At 42.4% G+C, this 21,849-nt stretch overlaps 1 protein-coding gene across 6 annotated transcripts in view; it reads right to left on the bottom strand.

The window, feature by feature from the left end:
- lyst (lysosomal trafficking regulator) overlaps positions 1–21,849 on the bottom strand; it is a 67,331-nt gene that overhangs the window by 7,151 nt on the left and 38,331 nt on the right. For 5 of the 6 annotated variants that reach the window (XM_078273574.1, XM_078273575.1, XM_078273577.1 and 2 more), the window contains 29 exons: positions 19,723–20,092; positions 19,475–19,631; positions 19,191–19,364; positions 18,927–19,087; positions 16,213–16,403; positions 15,317–15,562; positions 14,041–14,214; positions 13,199–13,348; positions 12,090–12,227; positions 11,814–12,012; positions 11,592–11,720; positions 10,124–10,748; positions 8,916–9,096; positions 8,242–8,411; positions 7,857–8,087; positions 7,500–7,666; positions 6,534–6,686; positions 5,659–5,850; positions 5,324–5,535; positions 5,031–5,240; positions 4,426–4,602; positions 4,086–4,162; positions 3,780–3,968; positions 2,218–2,363; positions 2,017–2,113; positions 1,766–1,827; positions 1,517–1,572; positions 1,266–1,418; positions 244–488 (listed from right to left, as the gene is read on the bottom strand). In XM_078273574.1, the coding sequence (XP_078129700.1) occupies positions 244–488; positions 1,266–1,418; positions 1,517–1,572; positions 1,766–1,827; positions 2,017–2,113; positions 2,218–2,363; positions 3,780–3,968; positions 4,086–4,162; positions 4,426–4,602; positions 5,031–5,240; positions 5,324–5,535; positions 5,659–5,850; positions 6,534–6,686; positions 7,500–7,666; positions 7,857–8,087; positions 8,242–8,411; positions 8,916–9,096; positions 10,124–10,748; positions 11,592–11,720; positions 11,814–12,012; positions 12,090–12,227; positions 13,199–13,348; positions 14,041–14,214; positions 15,317–15,562; positions 16,213–16,403; positions 18,927–19,087; positions 19,191–19,364; positions 19,475–19,631; positions 19,723–20,092 (5,432 nt within the window). The remainder of the gene's footprint in view (positions 1–243; positions 489–1,265; positions 1,419–1,516; positions 1,573–1,765; positions 1,828–2,016; positions 2,114–2,217; positions 2,364–3,779; positions 3,969–4,085; positions 4,163–4,425; positions 4,603–5,030; positions 5,241–5,323; positions 5,536–5,658; positions 5,851–6,533; positions 6,687–7,499; positions 7,667–7,856; positions 8,088–8,241; positions 8,412–8,915; positions 9,097–10,123; positions 10,749–11,591; positions 11,721–11,813; positions 12,013–12,089; positions 12,228–13,198; positions 13,349–14,040; positions 14,215–15,316; positions 15,563–16,212; positions 16,404–18,926; positions 19,088–19,190; positions 19,365–19,474; positions 19,632–19,722; positions 20,093–21,849) is intronic. The other variant, XM_078273576.1, reaches the window with a different exon arrangement.

Below are 21,849 nucleotides of genomic sequence, written 5' to 3'. Positions count from 1 at the left end.
AAATACCCTAATATGTCAATTAACTGAAATTATAGAAGAATGGCTCTGACATAAACAAGAGGAGCACTTATTAAGAATATTTGAGAGCTGTATATTATTTTAAGACCTACGATCTGATGCATCATTGACAAGAGGAGGTACATGTACAAATCCTTTATACTAATCTTCATAACATTATATAATCTGATTTTCTAATCAAATGCCTTTCCAAATATATTAACAGAGCTTCCATCTAGCACTGACCTGTAGATGTTTGGGTCCTGCAGGTCGATCGTCTCACTGGTGTAATCTCGCAGGATAAAGGGGAACACCGGGTACTGCATGAGGTCGTTGAAGGAGCGGCCCGCGTGCTTGTTGAGATGCGTGAGGTACTCAAAGTTAGAGATCTGACCCGAGCCCCACAGCTGAGTGAGCGCCGTGATGTTTCCGTGCTCCAGCAGGTTGGGCAGATCAGAGGTCAGGATGTTGTGGTAGACGTCGTCACGGAACTAAGGCAAGAACAAAGAGAACCGTAGGATGTTTACTATCTCTGGTCTCAAGTGAAAAATGGAAAAACTTACTAACTCACAAACGTAATGTAAAGTGACACCTTTGCTTGCTGTCATGTCTCTACTGTCGACTATCTAATAAAAAAACCACATAAAAATACTTTAAAACACAACAGAGTCTGCAGCCATGCTAGCGGCTTTGTGAGGTTGTACTTAGGAACAGCAGGGTTGGAGTTAAATGCTAATGTCAGCATGTCAAGCACAGGAAACAATCGTTTTGCCTGTGTATCTAGGAAAGGTTTTTGCGAGTCCACACAGGCAATCTGAGGACAACACATTATTGATTTGGCCACCACGTGCTGAGCAGTTCTGTAATAGGGGCAGAATACCAAAAAGGCATTTCAACTATTAACTCTCACTGCAAATGTCTTCAAGCTGCATGATTTTGTCTGTCCATACATCTTTTTCTTTGAGTGTCAGGAAAATCTTTAATCTTGTCATTTTCATCACAGTCCATCCTGTGTAGCTTCATTTTTACATTCAAATGAAACAGGGATTGAACTTTTCTCCTGTGATTTGCTTGGTAGTCTAGTTACCCAACTCAGTTCTTTGCAATAATGAAATAAAACAGCTGAAAGTAAACACACTTGAACACCTACTGTCATTCATAAGCATTGTCAACATTCATTTTAGCATCTGTTTCTTGAATAGCCAACCTTCCAGTCACAACATGACTTCCTTCATTTTTATTCCTAGCGAGTTGTGTTTTTGCCTCACCTTGGTGTTGTCGAAGGCTAACAGCAGGGTCCTGCCGTTGGTGAGGAATATCTCCACAGCATTGTCTCTTAGCTGCCACCAGCGCTTGTGCACCTCCTTGATCTCCTCGTAGGTCCAGGAGAAAGAGGGTGCCTCGGTCTCCCCATGAAGGCTCTGTCCAAACACATAAACGCATCCGGTGTTGAGTCGCCAGGTGGACTCACAACTAACCCTCTGGCAGAGAATAATCGTGAGCAGTCCTCTGGCTTTACCTGGTTGTCATGAGCATCAGCAGCGTTGTCCTCCACAAAGTACATACCAGACTTTCCTGTTAGACAACACAGGGTGAATCAAGAACAAGACAAATAAAAGCTTCCCCCGTTGAATAACTAACAAACACTTGTGTGAGGGAAGAGCAATATTCTCTAGTACCCCAGAGAGAGCACATTACTCTCTGTGCCTCTGTGACCGGCTGAGTTTATTATGCACGGAGCAGCTGTGAGAGATGGTCAGTGTCTTACCCAGAAGTAGCTCCCCTGCTGTCTCTCTGGAGGGGGCGACACTGATGCACCGTCTGGTGAACCTAAGGACAAAGAGACATTTGTCAAATAAGAAATACACCATCTGAATAAAGCATAGACACCTCTCAATGTAGCACAAGTTGATGAGACATGTATGTGCCTTTTTCACATACTTCCTGAGAGGGATATGAGGTTTTCTAAAGACTTACAGGCAGGCAGAAGGACAGGAGAGGGGGGGGGGGAAGTTATACCTGATGGGCTCGCTGGTGGCTTTGTCTTTGACAGTAGAGGAGAAGGAGGAGTGAGTCTTATCCTCAAACAGGAAGGACAATGGTGGCTTCACTGTGTCTAAACAAGAGAATGAGGTCAGAATAAGAACACTAAATGAGACAAACACACTAGTACTAGACAGAATTTTGCCATACTGCTATAAAATAACAGGGTTTCTTCACCTTCAGACTTGCGTCTGTCTTTAAGCAGGTATTTGTTAGGAATGGTAAGGTAGCATCTCTGTAGCCGCCGTCGCTCCCGGTTCGGCCCCTCGGTGGGGTCCAGCTGCCAGGACGTTGGGTAGGATGTCTGGTCGTACCAAACCGCACTGAAACGGATCATTACAGCCCTCTCAAACACTTTGTCTGCTCATATCTACAAAAGTAACCTCTCTGCAGAGCCGTAGCTAACAATAAGGACACGGAGGTCATGTCCTTCATTTGTTTTTTCAGTAATTAGGGCGTTTAACATCCCGGGAAGGAGTTTACATTCTACAATTTCACAAAGGGAATTTTTTAAAGCCCGGTTAAGGGTTTAGTCAAAATCCTAAAAGGCAGAATGAGTAGGATTTGTCTGTGGTGGTTTGTAAACATTCACAGTTGGCCCCTCCTCCGGGCTCAGCAACACTAGCCAGCAAGTTTAGCAATCTTCAGTCTAGTTAGCCAATAGGCATAGTATTTGTGTCCAGACAGGAGAATTAAGTGAATCTTTCCGAACCTCCGACACAGACAACACCGATTACAGGAGAAGATGCTGAGGTGTGACAGCTGGAAGCAGAGTGAGGGGCAGAGAAACGCCCAGAAATGTCCCAAACAAAGTAAAATGAAAAGAAAATACAGACATAGGGCAGGGTCTCTGCAGATACAAACACTGCCACATACTTCTGGTAGGTCATAAGTGATGACAGAGGATTTATTTAGAGTCTAAACATTTTTTTTCCAGGAAAATCCTACTCATTGTGCCTGAGGCCAGAGACGTACGTTAATTTGAATTTGGTATTTTCTCACCATAATAATATTTCTGCCATTGTGAGAAAAGGATGTTGATACAGAATTTAGGCTTCAAGGACGCCAATGTCAGCCAGTCGGCCAACAACTTTGGTCCAGACTGAAATGTCTCAACATCTATTGTATGGATGGTCATTCATGTCGTCCTTTAGAATAAATAATAATGACTCCAGTAATCCCTGAATTTTTCATCTAGTGCCACCAGCAGGTCAAATAATTTGTTCTAATTAGCAAAATGTAGAATGCTAACATGCTAAACTAAGATAGTGAACATGCTAAACATTGTACCGGATAAACATCAGCATGTTAGTATTGTCACTTGTGAATATGTTAGCATGCTGACGTTAGCGTTTATCTATAAGCTGTGCATTAGTACAGCTTGACGGAGCTGCTAGCATGGCTATAGATTTTAAGCCTCGTCTTTAGTCCTGGCTACGGCGCTGCCTCACAGGATATGGATGTACAAATGTATAGTTCAAAAAGTTTGCTTGATTTAATTACTACAAACTGTTTCTTCTAAGATATTCTGGTGCTCTGTATGTCTGAGATCATCTTCTATCATATTAAAATGTCTTTATTCAAACAAACCAAATTGTTTCCCTACAGTTTATTTTGAAGAAAATGACCAGAAAAGAATCATCATTAGAATACCAATCATCATTACAGTAATGATTTTATGATTGTGCTTTGTTCCGATATTGCGTAAGCCCCTGTGAGTGATAAGTGTTGATGCCTACCGGTCATGTGTGAGTTGTTGCACCAGCTCCTGCCAGTGTCGGCTGGCGCTGAGGTCAGTCTTATAGAGTCCCCTGATATGCTGGATGACTTTCTTTCTCTCCATGCCTTGGCGCAGAGACACATTCTGAGTGATATCAGCTGCAATCTTTGAAATGTCCTTGGACTTTCCATCTAGCCTCTGGATAAGACTGCAGAGGAACAAGAAAGAATGGAGTGAATAAAGGAGTGAAACAAGACACGATTCTTACCAATATTTTCTTGTACTGAACATCAATCTCACGCCAGGAAATAAGCCCCGTACTCACTTCCTCTGAGTGATGGCCATTTTCTTTTCCCATGCCACTTTGCTTGTTTTCTCTTCTGCTTCATACTTGAATTTTTCCTGTAAGAATACAATTACAAGTAAACAAGTTCTTAACACACACACACACACACACACACACACACACATTGGCTTTATTTACTGGCTATAAAGAAACCTGAGAGGTTGCACTTAGCATTTATGAACGACCAAGATTTTCCACCTACATAAAAGTTGATCATTCATACTGCTTAACTGCCAAACGGACAAACTGATTTTGACTAAACAGGCTTAGAAACTGTTCCTTTCACTTGATGACGACTGTTTGTCTTTGTAGGACTTACCTCTGTTATGGCCTTGAGCAAGTCTTGTTTGTGTGGAGAGTTAGGTGGGATGCAGCGATGGCCACAAAGCTTGAGCGAGGTCATGAATACACCCACGGCGTTCTGATCGTCTTTTGTGAGGCTGTCCTTGTGATCGTGCAGCATCTCATACAGGTAGAGTGACAACTTCGGTCCATGCTGAGTGAAAAAGAGAGAGAGAGAGAGAGAGAGAGAGAGAGTAAAACAAAGCACAGATTCAATTTTCGTTTGTGTCTGAAGCAAGTCGCACACAGTGATGGACAGGAAACAAGCTTTATCCAGCTGGTGGACCTTCAGTAAAGCCTGAGAGGAGGAAGAGTGAAAGGCTCTCATGGTGATGCAAGGGGGCTGCTGAACAGCATGAAAACATCTATCACAGTTATTTTAGAGCCAGTGCCTGACAGCTACTGGAAAATGACAAGCAAAGCTAATATACTGAACACTCACTCACACTTTCCCTTGAAACCAACACAATTTCTGCACTGGGTGGGTAAAAATGACCAGAAATATATCTTACTTACTCAGTAAGCAAAAAAGCTAAGTTGACTTGTAAGATGACTTATATGATGCATTTCTTTCACACTCACCTCTAGACCCGGGCTGAGGCTCTCCTTGAGGATATCCAGATGTCTGGGATCAAACACAAACTCCAGCGACTCCTTCCTGTCAGACAGGGGAAGTGCAGGGCTGAGTGTGTGCACAAGCAGGCGGCCAATTTGGACCCGAAAAGTGTCCCGACACGACCATAGGATCCTTCGCCACTGCTGATGTGGGACACCTCCTCGACCCGTGCTGCCCTGTGAGATCACAACCATCAACGCAAGGTCTCATAATACAGCAATTAGCTCTTTACAGCTAAGGGCTCTCAGGGTCGTCATACCAGGCTGACTTTGATCCCATCCATCATGAGTTTGAGGATGTCTTTCTGAAAGCTCTTCTTGCTGGCAGGCGGCAGGGTAAAGGGAGTGGGAGAGTGTGGGACCGAGGCGGAGCCACTCTCCTCTTGTGGTTGATCACCTGGATCTGGTGTGAAAAGCTGCTGGTCAGGAGAGTCGGGAATATTCAGCAGGTCAAATAAGTCCTGACTCACATCTGTAATGAGAGACACATTCAAACAGAACCAGGATTAGACAGCCAGTTTGGTTCACGCTCACGTAAGGTGAAGGGGGAAATAGAGAAGATTCAAATAGATAAGTGGGAGAGGTTTCTTTTTACCGTGGTAAATGAGTCTGTTGACAGCGAGAACCACAAGCCTCTGCAGCCGTTGGATGAACTCGGTCTCACTGGCACGAATGGGGTTTTCCTGGCTCATCCTCCTCTGCATCATCTGATTGAGTTCATCACTGGCTACCGAGCGCATCCGCATCAAGAGAGAGTCGGTGTGGGCCAGAGAGAATCGGCGCCGGCCTACAAGCACAATATTGGTATGTGCTCAGTTGCGACAACACGGATTGGGAGCACATGACGGTAGCAAGTATAAGCATTCTTTTTTCTTTTTTTTTTTTTCTTTCAAGTTCATTGTAATGTTATGCAAATACCTCATAAATCAGTGAACACAGAGAAGATTATAAAGATTTATGAATCAAAGTGTCATCTGTGCTAAAATGCTTGACACTGATATAGTTAATCATTCAAACATGCACACACAAAAAGCACCAGTATCGCACGAGGGTACTGCGCAAATTCACCCGAGGTGAATGCAGGCACACGGGTGAGTTGACACGAAAAAAGGGAAACATGCTCCATGACAGGGAGGATGTTCTCCGCTGTGGACCGCAGTCCGAGCTACCTGCGTCACAGTGGAGCATGTAGGATGGAGCTCCAGAGAGGGAGGGGAGGGGGGAGTCCTGGGACAGGAAGCTGAAGGGAAGGGAGAGGGGTATCTGGCCATAGGAGCAGTAGTGCTGTCTGGGAATGCGGGGAATAATGGAATCCTTAATGGCAATGGAACCTTCAGATGGGGACGAGGAGAGGATCAATAAACAGACAGGTGAGGGTGGAGAAGTGAAATGCCTGAAAAACACATGGTAGTCAATTCTACCTTGACTGCACACCAGATTTCTACTGTTGCATTAGTTATAAATACTCACCCGCGATGCTCTTGCGCTTCTGATAGATGGCGTGATGTGGAGAGCTCGCCGTATTAACAGAGCTGCTCAGCTTCCGAGGTTCCTGATTGGCTGTCGTCTTTATGAACTCAATCGCTGACTGGAGGACACGGAACTGCAAAGCCACAGCCATCTCTGGGGAAAAAAATAGCAATCAGAGACAATGAACTTTGTCATGTTAGAAGTTAACCTGACGCTCCTAAAGAGTGACTGACAATGAGCTTCCTGCAATAATCACGTGCACAACTTGATTTGTGACACGACCAATGTAATATTTTTTCATTTTTCAGGTTCACTAATGTGACTACAGACACTGCTAAATATGTGATGTTTTAATCAGCTGATTTTAAATTCTTCTTTTCAGTCTTGGGTAACCTTTTTCCTCAATGAAACTTACCCACAAACAGGGAAGAAAATGTATCCTTACATAGCACTTTGGGGTAGTTGATCATGCTATTGATCAAATCTCACAAACACGCACCTCATCACAAACTGGTGGCATTTATCAATTTGGCCCAATGAGGGCAGTAATACAGTCGAGAATAATTACTAAAATGACAAACAACCAAAGGCTGCCATGTACAGAGCCATAATGCCTTTGTAATATTTCTGTGATCACAGAATGATTATATCACTTCAAAAAATAGAAAAGAAATAAGCACTAATGGGTAAGAGATGGGAGAGATACTTTCCAGAGAGCAAATTTAAGAAAAAAATGAGAGAAAAATATTTAGTGGGAAGATGGAGATGTGAGATATATAGCTCAAATTATATTTTTTTTTTCTGAAATGAGTTTCCACTCTGCAGTTGTAGATAATGAAGTGACAGCCCAGTTTCTTTTTGCAGTAGAGCCTGACAGCTTGATATCATCCAGAACTGCAGAGCATAGTAGATGGCAACACTGATGTATTTTGCATGTGTATTGAATTTCAGAAATCCAGCCCTCACCCTGTGTGCGACGCATCTTGCTAGTCTGCATGAAACCCAGCAAGGTAATGAGGTCTTCAATGATGCGAAAGTACTGGGACCCTGAAGAGCTGCACGAGTGGATTGTCACAGCTACTAACAGCTGCTGGATGTCACACACCAGGAGCTTGTAGTCATTCAGGGGAATACTAGAGAGGGAAGAAAAGAAAAGCAAGACAATATGAAGCACAGGTCTGCTGTGAGTCTACCACTAGTATATGCCAGATCAATGAACCGTGAGAGGATTAGTGATTCAATTCATGGCTCAAAGGTTCAAGACAAAACCCATGAACCAATGGAGGTGTTTGAATGAATCGTCCTCTGTTCTGGCAACCGTACCCATTCTCCATGCCATTGAGGGTGGAGAGGGTGTTAAAGAGCACGTAGAGCAGCCCGTGGTCTAGCAGGATGTCTGCCAGCTTGGGGCAGGCGTTGAGGAGCTGCAGCAGCATACAAAGGATGTTGTGCACCAAGGAGTTCTCATAAAGGGAGTTCTCAATAAGACCCAACACTGGGATGATACAGCGCCTTCTAAAGGGTGAGATATTTTCCATTTCCTCCAGGTCCAGACTGGAAAGAAATACACAAAAGAAAAATAGTATAGCGTGCATAAATATGTGTGCATCAAACACATTTATTCATACACTAGACAATCCTATGCATAATGTTCTAAGATAAAGCATTGGACGATGTGGCTTGACAAGTGTATTGTTCCTGGACTCACTCTTCCTCTAGGCCCACCAGCCGTCCAAACAGCATCTCCAGGAAGCATTCGAGGAGCCCCTGACTGCCCTGGTGGATGTAGAGCTGGTTGGCCAGCAGTGAGAAGCCGTGGTTCTTCAGAAACCTCTCCTTCTGCTCCTTAAGGGCTCTGCTAAAATATGCATCTAGCAGCTAGGAGAGAGGGGCAAAATAATATGCGGTAACAAAAAGGTTACACTTAACAATGGCAATATACTGTGATACTTTGCTAACACGCTGGCACAGGGGATAAAATGTATAACACAGAGACGATTAACGGAATAGTTTGACATTTTTGGGTGCTTATTTTCTGTCATGCCTGAGAGTGAGATGAGAAGACTGATACCACTCTCATGTCTCTATGATAAATACTGCCAGCATCCGGTTAGCTTAGCTTAGCATAAAGACTGGAAACGGAAGGAAACAGCTAGCCTGGCTCCGTTAAAAAAAAAAAAGGCAACAAAATCTGCCTATAGCTCCTCTAAGATGTAAAACAAATATGTCAATGTGACTTTTAAGAATGGTAATGAGCTAAAACATTTCTCATTGGGAGATACTATTGTACATTATCTACCGGCATCATGACTGCAGTAAAGTTTGACTCCTGGTTCTAAATCAGATCAACCGGCTTCTCATCAAAGAGGATAGTGAACCAACCTTCATGACGCCTTGCTGGATGAGAGGTGACGAGTGGTTGACCAGGACAATGAGGGCCTCTGGCTGGATGAGCTTGTCCATCACCTCCTCAAGCATGAGGTCAGGCAACAGCAGCAAGATGCCCCGCAGAAGATCATAGAGTCCACAGCAGATCAGCACCAGGCAGTCCTCAGTGCTGGACCTGAGAAACACAGCTTAGACTTTAGTGCTGAATTACTGTGCATGAACAGCTGGCCGAATTTCCTCTATCAGTGCTCAAAATGACATTTTCAGAAAATATATACTGTATATTCTAATATCATTTTAGGTTATAAAGGATGTTAATTTATTTACAATATTTATTGAGGTTAGTGTCTTGCAGTGCCAGTTGTTGTGTATTGTGTATGAAACTATGTAAAGAGCCTGACTGTTCAAATGAGGTATTTTCAAAACCAGCACAGCTAGAATTGAGAAAGCTATTAGGTTGTCAATGTCTTTCAGCGGATACATTTCTGTTAAAATAATGCTGCACACAGCACAGTGCTATATAAATTCACTGGGAGTGAATATTTTGCACCCCGGTGTTAAACTTAAAACAGTCAGAAGAGAAGCTATTTGTCAATGAACACACAACAACTAGTTGTATATCAGTAAAGATACATTGTTGAACTCATCCATTTTCATTCATACTTTATTTTTTAAAGGTTTTCTGGACAGCTTGAACTTATTCAACAAATCAAATCAGATGTCTTAATGTCAGACATCTTTGGTTAAAAAACAGGATTAGCTAGAATATTTTTTTTATTATTATTTCCTATTGGCTTAAGACAGCAGTTGGCTGGCAGGTAGAAATAAACTTAAACTGTTATTGCAGTACAAATCATTTTTAATTCCAAAGTTGGCTAAGGATTATTACCATAATCAAATGCTGTATTTACATTATGCAAATCCCTACACAGCTCTTCTTTATCAAGCAGAGTGCTAACGTTTTATACCAGAACAAAACCCACATGGACATGTAGATAAAATGTTGAAAGAGACCATCAGTATTCACTGTAAGTCATTTATAAATTGGCCAAGGTTTAATGTGGGCTGACTTAAATAGTATTATAATTAGTAGCGATATTGAGCATTCAGTCACAGTAGAACATCCTGAGAGCATTTTCTTGAGATCCAATAATACTGTATGTGACAAGCATGCCTTGTGAAAGGGTACAATTACAGCATACCTTTCATTGGAATCAGCCTTGCTGTGCGCCCTCTCATAGCCAGGAGAGTAGGTGTAGCTCTCCCAGTCTTCAGGCATGGAGCCTCGGTCCGCCGAACTGGGCCAGCGGCCAATGGCCAACGAGCCGTTTGGAGCTGGGAAGGCCAGGCCCAGACTGGCCAGGTTGCTGTGGCTCCTCTGGAAGGACTGGATTCCTTTCAGGCTGTCAGGGCGGCGCAGCACCTCATCACTGGCCCAGTCAAACCTGTCCTCAGACTCTGCCATCCCAACGCTGCCGTCTACTAGGCTGTCCACCTCTGCCATCTCGTCCCGCTCCTCCTCCACGCTGATGGAAGGAGCGCGCAGGGCTCCTCCCTCACCTATGTCCTTAAACTCACAGATGGTCTTGGCTGATTCACAGCTGCTCAGGAGCTGCTCATCACCTCCGCCCTTCTTGAGTGTCTCTGTGCTGCCAAGAGCCTGCGGTGTGGGGAGGAAGACCCCGTCACCCTCACCTGCCTCATTTGAGCTACCGTGTCCAAGTCGAGGTGTCAGTAGAGGGGAGGAGTACGGAGATGGTGCCAGACTGGGTGGGCGTAACGACTGATCATCACCTCCATGTTGAGGGGAAGGACCGTGGACATGGCCTGGAACAAAGAACAAAATGATTCAGCACTTGTAAATTATTAGACTTCTACCGGAAGGCTGCAAAGGGCCTTATTTGTATGCAGACACTTGCAGTGCAAATAGTAATATTGATAGACTTGAGGCTGTGATGAATAACATGATGACGAAGATGATTCTACTCTACCACTGTTCATTGACAACATTGAACATTTAACTGCGTGCCAGTGCACAAAATGTCAGTTCTGTTTAATTTGGATGTATTGTTGCAAGTATCAAAGCCAAATGTATTTCATTTATACAGCCCTTTTCTAAAGTCATAAGGTGCTTTATAACAAAATAAAAAGAACATAACTCAAAAAGCAGGCTTATGATGACAAGAGAGGCTCATAATTGAATAACTGAGTAGAACAATAAAGGCTCAGATAGAATATGTAAAATGGCATAGTTTGAAAGACATATGAGATGTTTAATAAAGCGGGGCTCTGTAATAACTACTATTAAGAGCAACAGTTAGATTAAATCTTTTTGAAAGCAAAGAAAAACAAAGAATAGAGGGAGTTTCAAACACATAATGAGCTAACCCACATGCATCAGCTTTTCCTAGAAGTAATGGTGTTTACATTAGGTACTTAAAATAAAACTCTGGTGACTATGACTGTGAATTAATCACAGAGAGAAAACAAGGCTGATACAGCTCTAAACATGTTCAAACAAATTGTTCTTGCTGGGACACACATACACTCATAAAAACACTGCTGATCTTCCTATTTATAATGTCCTTCCAAAGCAACAAACTGAAGGCTTGTATTCACTGTGAAGGATGCCTTGGAGTGCTTGGAGTAATACAGATGAAACAGCTGTACCTGCATAGGGAGCATCAGTGAAGACAGTTGGGGAGAGTGACACCACAGAGCTGCTGGCAGACTTTCCTCCACTGTTGGAGTGTCTCAGATACATAATGGATTGCACCTTCTCCTGGTACAGCTTCCCATCTGAAAAATAAGAGACATCAAAGGAACTCAGTGCATTACATTAATTGGCACTTTGATACAGATGTGCTGCTTTCAACTGCACTGCTTCCTCACCTATGTGTAGTGAGAAGTAGAAGCTGGATGGAGTGTGGCAGACGTAGGTGTTGGTAGGTGGGTGGACAGCCAGCAGGAAGTTGTAGATCAGTTTAAGCAGGTCCATGTCTGGGGGAGACCCGAGTACCTCCTGGATGATTTTGACGAATGACATACAGACTTCCTGCGGCATGGCAGTCAGATGCTCGTCCCGATGCTCCTTAAGACAAACATAATGTGGTCAGTAACAGTCTCTGAAGGGATAAAGGTTATTGTTACAGCAGCTATGTGACCTACCTGTAACACCTGGCAGGTGAGCAGAAAGCGGTGCACTACCTCAGCCTTGAGGAGCTGACGGATGTTATAGACCTGATAAGGGTGGTGCACCCTGATGAGGATCTCTAAGGCAGCAAGCAGTGTTTCCCACACTCCACACTGACAGAAACAACACAAACAGTGAATGGCAATGAAGAGGAAGACACATTATCTGGTTCTTCATCATTTAATGATGGGCTTGAGCGTACCATTATTCCTCTGCAGTAAGTAAAACAGTGCTGCACAGAATGCAAAACATATGAAACTGATTTAAAAAAAAAATACAATTTGCAAACAGTTTAGTTTAGCAACCAGGCTGCATGATTAGCAGTGCATTAGTGTTCCTCCCTAAATGTGTGGGTTAGTCAGGGCATGAAAACTTGTTTAAACCAATTTATTACTTTTAAATGTTATGTGAAAACATGGTTAAAAAATGAAATTGTGACCAGTGAGAGCTGACTCTGACGTGTATGAATTTATTATCAGCCCTCCATTAGATGATTATGCTTTGAGCTTTCTTCCCTTCATCAGGAGTAGATGCTGATAAATTAAAAAGACCTTGGGAAACTAGAAACGTGAACAAACGTTTGGCTCATCTAGAGCTAAATTTCTACTTTTATCCTTACTGTACTTTTACTTCATATTTGACTAAAAGAAAAGAGACAAAAGAATGTCTTTTAATAACTTATTTGTTGTCTTATTTGTTAATTTATGGTAAACACCTAGTTAAAAAAATATGATTGGTCATCCTTGTGCGTGCTTACATTTATTACATTTTATAATATTTCATCATGTTTAGTCTAATTTTGTGAGACAGTGTGTTATCTCTCCTGTTACTAAACAAACATGAGTGAGGTGTGAATTAGGTGGTGATGACACATGCCTTGGGTGTGGGAGATCTGGGTTCAATTCCTACTGTGATACATCAATCAATGTGTCCCTGAGCAAGACACTTAACCCATAGTTGCTCCAGAGGCGTGCAACCTCTAACATATATAGCAATTGTAAGTCGCTTTGGATAAAAGCGTCAGCTAAATAACATGGAATGTACTGTAATGTAATGATTGATCCTGTGATGTATGTGTGTTTACCTCAGCCTTGGCCCAGATCTTCCAGTCCAATAGGACATCTGAGAGAAGCCCGATATCCTGCACCACAGCGATGGACTCAGCGTCCAAACGGAACTGCCCATCGTCCCCCAGGATGAGGATGGGTGCACTGCAACATCCATCCAGTAAAGTCTAGAAGTACAGAATATGGCTCTCTAATAATCACTCTCTCCAGAAACAACCTTACAGCGCAAAATCCCAGACACAAGGAGTCAATAAATAAATTCTCCATTACATTTTTTGGATTGCGTATCACTCCGTCAAAACCACTACCATTTACTCCCTAAACTTCCCTGTCTGCATTGATCACAGTCTATCATTTGTGACCAGCTTCACTGCAGTGGAAATACATCGTACAGTCCTTTGTGACCCTGGTAGACTGAGGTAAGATAGAAGCTAGCAGTTTTTTCAGCATTAATAGACAAGTACAAGTGAAAAAAAAAAACACGGCATGTTCATTTTAATATAGGAATGGTTAAGTCACTATATTAATTATAATTAATGTCACTAATCAGCGCAGTTCTGTGCTATACAATATACTGCAGTATGTGGAAGCCTAAAGTGACAGAGGCAATCAGAGAGGCTGCGTGACTCTGCAGGAGCTCAGTGTTTCATCAAGTCAGACAGAATCCAATTCAGCACACAGCCATCACACAGATCAATTACAGACACAGCCAGAGGGTCAAGTAACAGCAGGGTCACCAACACCGGCTCAGAGAGGCACCAGTGTGTCGGGCTGGATCAGATTTATGGTAAAAAAAAAAGGTGGTGGGTAAAGAGGTTGTGGGTACAGAAGATAGCAAAGAGTTCATGGTGTGACTCACTTTTAGCATATGATATCCCACAATGCATTTGGACTTGATGAGGACCTGGTGGATCATTGAGTATCCATGGTAACAGTCCATTTCATGGATGCGGTGTTGGTTAAACTTGGACAAAGACAGCAGCACCCTCAGGGCCAGAGCCTGGGTCTTCTCACAGTCACTCAGCTCCACTGTCTGGACAGTGCAGACCCAGAGATGAGGGACAGAGGAACAGAAGGAAAAAAATGCATGAATGTGAACAATGCAGGCCTGCAGATGGAGTTCTAAAACATTATTTCACACTGTCCCTGCTACAGTTATTGTGTTTTCACAAAAGGCACACAGCGAGCCTAATATCAAACTAATATCAGACTTTGTATAAGTGACAAACTACGGTCCATATTTGCAAGTAGTAACAAGTGCAACAAAACCAATATGACTTCCCTTATCCTACATAGGGAGGAGGCCTGTAACTGACATAATTAATAAGGTCACATTGTCAGCATCAGAGGAGTGACGTGATTAATTACAGAGTTCAAACAGGAGGTCATTTTTTTTTGCCTTAAATATACTTGTAAAAAATACTAAATCTTTGTCAATAATCTTTTGGGCTTAGAAATACATGTCCTTGCAGTGCTGGTCATGAATATTAGTATGAAGCAGCATAAAGACTTCAAAATTAAACGGGTTTCTGCAACTAATGATAATTTTCATAATTAGTGAATCTGTGATTTAGATGTTTGGTCTATAAAACATCAGAAATCAGTGAGAAATGCCAACCATAATTTCCAGGAGCCCAAGGTGACGTTGAAGACATTACATTTACTATAATGTTAAGACAGGGAAAAGCAGCAAATTTCAGAAGCTGGAATCATTACATGTTTGGCATTTTTGCTTGAAAAATGACTTAAATGATTACTCGATAATCAAAAATTATTATAAATAATTTTAGTAATAAAAATCTTTCTTTTCTATGACATCCAATTAATGAGTGTTTATGACTGTGATGTTTGTCGTCTCGAAAAAGTTGCGAAGGAGTATTAGAAGAACAGCTGACAAGCTTAAGCGGAAGTTAATGCAATATGTGACGTTATGATACACATTCTTCTACATTGCTGTGATGTGACTTATCCGTCAAATTTACTGAAGTTTTCTGGTTTACTAAGTCCAACTGTCACTTTTCCCTCTCTGAAATACATCCGTCTAAACCTAAAGTATTCCAGAAATATCACAACAACTGGGATTCATGACCTCTCTGACGAAGCTAGTGCTCCATGAAAAATGTGGCCCATCCTACCTGTGCAAAGAGGAAGACAAAATTTCCTGTTCCTCCGATTTTGTGCAGGACGCTCTGCAGGCCATGGGTTTCAGTGGGGAGCAGAGCTCTGAGGGAGTTGGTCTCCAGGGAAACACTCTGAACTTCCTTGGAGCTGAACGGCCGCTGGGTGACCACCGTCTTGGCCTGACCCTTCAGTCTGATTACAGGCTCATAGATAGTGTATACTCTAGGACTGCTGGGAGCATACACCACTGCCAAGCTCTCCTATACAGAAACACAATCCACACAATAATCATTTTCAGGCAAAACTTTCATCCTGTAACTTTTAATTATTTACAGTTTTAGGTATTCACTGTAGTACATTTAATAGCACTTTTTGTTGAAATCCTATTAGACCCAAGCAAGGAGGCCAGCTGGTTTGGAGCTACAATTTATTGTATGGATTTAGACCTGGATTAGATTTGGTAAGAGCATAACAGAAATTATAAAAATGTAGAGAGAAAATCATTCATTCTTCTTACTTACTTACTCCCTTCTCTTCTTTTTTTATCAGCAGTTATTATCAACAAAGCCATTACTGGGAGAACATTTATTTTCAGCCGAAATAGCTGTAGCTTAACTGTAATAGCTTTTTCCATTTTGGAAAAAAAATACTTCTTACCGTGCAGTATCATTAATGAGAGCTAATTGGAACAGCACATTACTCATACACCGTGAAATGAAACAATAAATAAGACATAGGAGGGATTTAATTTCAGAGCACTTGAATCACAAAGTACAGGTTCAACAGCAGTGTCAATCTGCATTTTGACATGCAGAAATTGGGTGACAATAAAACGTTTATTTTTCTATTTCATGTTTTACAAGTGCATGTTTTTGTGTTGTGATTTGGATGCTTCACGTTAAGAACTTACAACCAAAGCTGTTGTGTCCACATCTGTATTTTTCATCAGAAGCTCTCGTACATGCTCACACTTTAGGCCTTCCAGAGTGACAAATTTGGAGACTGTCCCACTGGGTTTGCCATATTTGCAGGGCATGATCGAGGTGAGGTCAGGCCCACTGGTGTACAGGTAGAAGGCCTCCTCAGATCCTATTCTGCATCCTGAAATATGGAGGCAGAGCTACAATTACTCTCCTAATGAGACAAACACAGCTGTTATTATGGAAGCTGGGAAACAGAATTGTAAGACATCCAACATGAACCCTAAATTAACCCCATAAGTAAATGATTAATCTTATCTAATAAAGCGAGACGTCTCTATGTTTGTGTGTGTGTGTTTCTGTCTGTCTTTGAGGGGAAGGTAACCTGCACGTCACAGGCAGACGCCACCATTGCTGGATAGACCAAACTAACTTTTCTTCACTTTCCTGGAGCACGAGTGGATAGCAACAGTCTTTCCCCTAGGTTGACTGCAGCAATTTAAAACCAAAAAAACTTTCAGCATCGGGGGGGAGGTTCAACGGCTTTGACTGTTTTGCGTTACATGATTACTGAATATAACGTTAACAACCAAACGTTTCTTCGCTTTCCCGGAGCAACAGTGGATTGCTTACATGGACACCGCACGAGAGACGAGACGGTGATATCACGCAATATCGTTGACGGAAAAAAAACGCCGCTACGTTTTCTCTCTTTCCACACACACACGCACACACACACACACGCTTTCAACAGGCACTGTACTAGCAGGGGCGCCATATAGGGGGGGAAAGTTTGGACAATTCCAAGGGCCCGTGACTGACAGGGGGCCCCAAAGAATACGTAAAAACTAATATAAAATCATTAAACCATCATCATTCAGTATATATATTTCAAATAGAATAATAAAATTAATGATCTCTTTGTTTTTACTTGTTTTTGGCAGTACAAGTTAAATATCCCCATTGACCAAAAAGTAAACATCCATATTGACCAACCATATATATATATATATATATATACACCGTATCTGCATGAAATGGTTTGGTCCTGCCTCAGCACACTCAGTGACGGTGTTTAGTTGCAGTCAGTAGATGCGCCAGAACTACAATGACCACAATGTTACCAAGTAACGTTAAATCAAAATCTGGTTTTCAAAAAATGAAAGAGAGAAAAGAGAGAGAAGAAAGACAAAGGAAAGGGTGTCAAACTGTAACCCAGTTTTTCACCAAGAAAGGTGGGTAGCCTATAGTCTGTGAGTGGTATTAACCTGTTGGCTTAATGTCCCTAGTGAAATAAGCTAGCTAGCTATAGACTAGTGTTAGCCTACATTTAATCACCATTTAATCAGTGCAGGGAAACGTTTAGCAAGATATTCATATTAAATCATTGTCCCTGCCCCTTTAGCAGACTTAACTACAGATGAGTCAGCAGCACCCCAGTCTCCCCCTAACTGTGCCCCTCCCTGTCCCAGTGAAGAAGGTGAGCAACATTGTGTTCAATGACATGCTAGTTAGCATCATAGCAGGGAGTCTGTGGGGATTTCTCTGTCTCTCTTGCTCTTTTTCCCATTACAAAAAAAAAATGAAATATTTATTAATGACAGAAATTCAAACACATTAATAACAATTATTTTCTCACATAATGATCATTATGAAATAAAATAAAAAAACAACAACCTACTGTCTGTACTAGATGCTGGACAGTTGGAAACAGTGAGTAGCTTACCTGAGCCTGCCTGTAAGATACAGACAATATTAAAATAATCCAGTTTGATACGTTCATTTAGATTGAATTATGGAACGACATCTACTAATTAGAGTTATGTAAAGCTTTTGATGGGACAGTTAGGTCCTAGAGATGTGGTGACAACAGCTCCGCAGAGGGGGCCCAATTAGATTTTTTGTCATGGGGCCCAAAATTCCTGGCGGCGCCCCTGTGTACTAGTATTACAAAGAACCCATAAAGTAATAACATATGGAGTGACGCAAAGCGAGACCCTTGACACCTTGATGTTTTATTTCTTGTTTTCATGAAACTCGCAGTCCTTCTTTTCCAAGAAGAAACTGTTACCTACAGCAGCGTAGAGGCTAATGCGTGTCTGAAGACATCAGCTGGGTTCACACGTTGAGATCGCAGAAAGGCAAGCCATTCACAGTCAATTAGAGAAGTATTCTGTTAGCCTCCTGAGAGAATGCTGAGACTCTACAGCACCCACCACATCACACCAGCCTTTTACAGCCACTAGACTGGTTTTAAAATATAACTGCACCACAAACCATTACTGTACATTTATGCACAGTATATATTCACAGTACATAATGCTTATTAGCGAGAAGTTGGTAATTCGTGTACCACCAGGGAGCAGCACCGAGGTGGAACAGATCAAATTGTATAAAGGATCGTGGCCGGGTTGGATCAGTGGGTAGAGCAGGCGCACATACACTGAGAGGTTTATGCCTCGACGCAGAGGTCCAGAGTTCGAATCCGACCTGTGACGATTTCCTGAATGTCTTTCCCCCCCTTTCTCACCTAGCTGTCAAATTAAAGGCAGAAAAGCCCCCAAAAAATAATCTTAAAAGGATTAAAACAGATTGCATTATGCATGTAGTAAGACAATAAAAGGTGTGACTGACTGGGATTAATTGTCAAAGAGAGCTTACAGACACATGATTCCAGTTGGATAAAGAAGACAGGAGGTCCTACCATTAAAGAGAAGCACAGTGCCCATGCTCCAGCGTCCACCCTGCTTCAACAGCTCCTCGGAGGACGGCGTACAGTGGCCCAACATGCAGAAGGTTTTGTTGCTGTCAGATGATAAACTGGACTTTCTTGGCACGGTGTATTCCAAAGAAACCTCACATTTCCTGGAACGGAGGGCGTGTTTAATGAAGGTTAATGTTCACTCATTTACCAGATTTAAAACTAAAAACTGCCACAGTATTACTCTTGCTATTAAATGTTCCTCACCTGATGCCACACACCCAGACAACCACACGGCCGTGGATGTTCTTCTTGCCCTCTGGCTGCTGGGTGTAAGTGAGGCCGAGGTGCTGCCATTGGCCTGCTCTGAGTAGTTCCCCACCAGAATCTGCCTGTGCAAGCAGCCCTGCTTTTATCTCATCGTTTGGGTCTATACAAATCCTGAGGGAACAGCACATTACAATCCTTCAAGGTCCATCAATTATTTAGATTAAGAAAGAGTAACACATTTGTCACATATCTTTGAGACTGTAGTCTACACTGGAGCTCACCTGAACGTGAGAGAGCCTGTAGAGAAGTCTGCCCACACTTGAAGCATCAGTGCCTTGGAGCCCATGGACAGAATATGAATGAGACCTTCCTCTACTAATCTCGTCCTAGCCTGAGAGGAGCTATGGAGGGACTCAGCTGCAGACGGGTCACTCTCCTCTGGAAAACAATGATGAAAGAATCTCAAAATCAGTTCATATTTATGGACTTAAGGCATAAAAAGGGTCTTGGTGTAGGATCTGCGTCTCACCCTTGTCTTTGTCCCCATCCTTCTCTTCCTGCTCTGCCACTCTCAGCCACATAGATGCACTGAAGCCACTAGCCATGTGGGGCCAGCAGTTCTGCCCTACCAGGGGCAAGTGGAGAGGAGCAATGTGCCAGGGAGAGGAACGGAGGTGACTTGGTCGGTACTCGGTATCCCCCTCCCTGCGCCCAGGAGACAGTTTGCCCTTCCAGAGCAAACCTACACTTTTCCCTCCAGCAGCACCGTTCGGTCTGGAGCCAGTGGACACCCCTCCTGGGGTTGAAGCCCCAACATTTATTGGAAAGGTCAGGAAGTGAAGAGGTACTATATTCACGTTGGCTTCTACGATTTGTAGGATGCCTTTAAGTAAAATCTCCTGCAGGCGACAAAGTAAATGGGGAGTGAGAAAGATTTTTTTTTTTTTTTTGGATTTGATAAAGAAAACACTTGATAGATTTGCACTTACTCTGCATATTTACAATTAAGATATTTTTGGATCCCTAACTTAAGTGAAGAAAAAAAAAGAAAAACATGACATACACACATTACTGAACAGTTTAATTGCTTTCATAGTCTGATCCATTAAGGGCGTTTTCACACCTGAAAGTCCGAACCAAGGTTCATGTTTTTGTTACATTGTATACATTTGATCCGCTAAGTTTTGGTTTCACACTGCAGTTATGCAAGTGCACTAAAGATCTATACATGACAAAACTACGTCCTGCTGTCATCACATACGTGAGCTGCGTCTCCAGATACTTATAATTGACTGGTTTGGTAGACAGACTTCCCCGTCCTCTCGTATCCTCTCTCTCTGTGTCGGAGTTTTTTCAGCTGACTGCTGCCCTTTTTGTTTTGTTGTGATGTTGAGAAGCAAGACGCGGGAACTTTCTTTCTGCAGCATTTATTCAGAGACAAATGGAAACCTACACTGTACATTAACTACCACTTAACAAATAAACTGCTGATGTATTCTCTGCTCTGATAGCCAACAGCTGTCTGCTCTGAGCACATTCACCGTCACACACTCTCTCATGTAGCCTACACAGTAAGCACCGAACTATTCCTTAAAGGAGCTTCCCCGGTCTTGTAACACAAGGAGAGCCTGCCAGAGCTTCTTGTATTTGGTCTGAAAGTCCGAACCATCCAAAAAATGCTTTCATACTATAAACGAACCGGACCATGGTTCAGTTTGGTCCAGACCGAGACCACCTCTTTTTATCGGACCAAAATTTGGTCTTTTGATCTGGACCGTGGTCTGGGGGAGGTTTCAGACCTGTAATTTTGGTTCAGATCAAACTGAAAAGTCCGAAAGTCCGGACCAAATGAGGTAGGTGTGAAAGCACCCTAAAACAGCTCAGCATTAAACCTATGGTAACCCTAAGAGTCTTGATAGAATGCAGAAAAACACTCTTAAAATAGAAAACCCTGGGTAGCAGTACAAAAAGAGTAAAAAAAAAATTATGTGGCCACTGTAGTTACTGACATGTCTCGTTTTCATAGACGGAAAACAGTTCACGTCACTCTGTTGACATGGTTAAAAATAAACCCCTCTCTTCCCTTTTTGGAACCCATTTCTTCAACACAGGTTATTAATGATGTCTGCTGCCGACTACCAATTAAACACAGATCTGTGGTAATAAGTTGTAGAAACACATCTGTTCCGCACCCATTGGTGTTAATTGTATATAGAATAAAGTAAGCCGAGGGGAGTGTTACTGTATGTGTTGATGAGATTTAAAGAACCAAGAAGTGAGAAGAGAGTGTGACAGGAAGGGTGTCTTACAAACAGGGGTTAAAGTGGGCCGGAATGAGCCGGAACGGCGTTCCAGCATCTTCGATTAAAAAGTAAATTAATATAATTGGCAATTTCATACGTCAGTGTTTCCTGCACAAGGCAAAGGTCTGTGGTTAGTTCACACGTCTGTAATAACAGCGGGACAGTCGCGTATATCTGGTAAAGTAAATTGAACAGGTTAAGATCACGTTGGCGGTAGCTTACAGGTTACAAACGGTAATGAACGACATGGTAACGTGCTGCAGATCCGGTGTTTTTAGCTCAGCTAGACAGAGAATATTTGGTTAAAATAGTTGATACTTGCTGTTTTGCCCTCATTGATCACCGTTAAAGCT

This window comes from Sander vitreus, chromosome 17, assembly GCF_031162955.1.
Source record: "Sander vitreus isolate 19-12246 chromosome 17, sanVit1, whole genome shotgun sequence".
Classification (NCBI taxonomy): Eukaryota; Metazoa; Chordata; class Actinopteri; order Perciformes; family Percidae; genus Sander; species Sander vitreus.
This window is presented reverse-complemented; position numbering and strand designations above follow the sequence as displayed.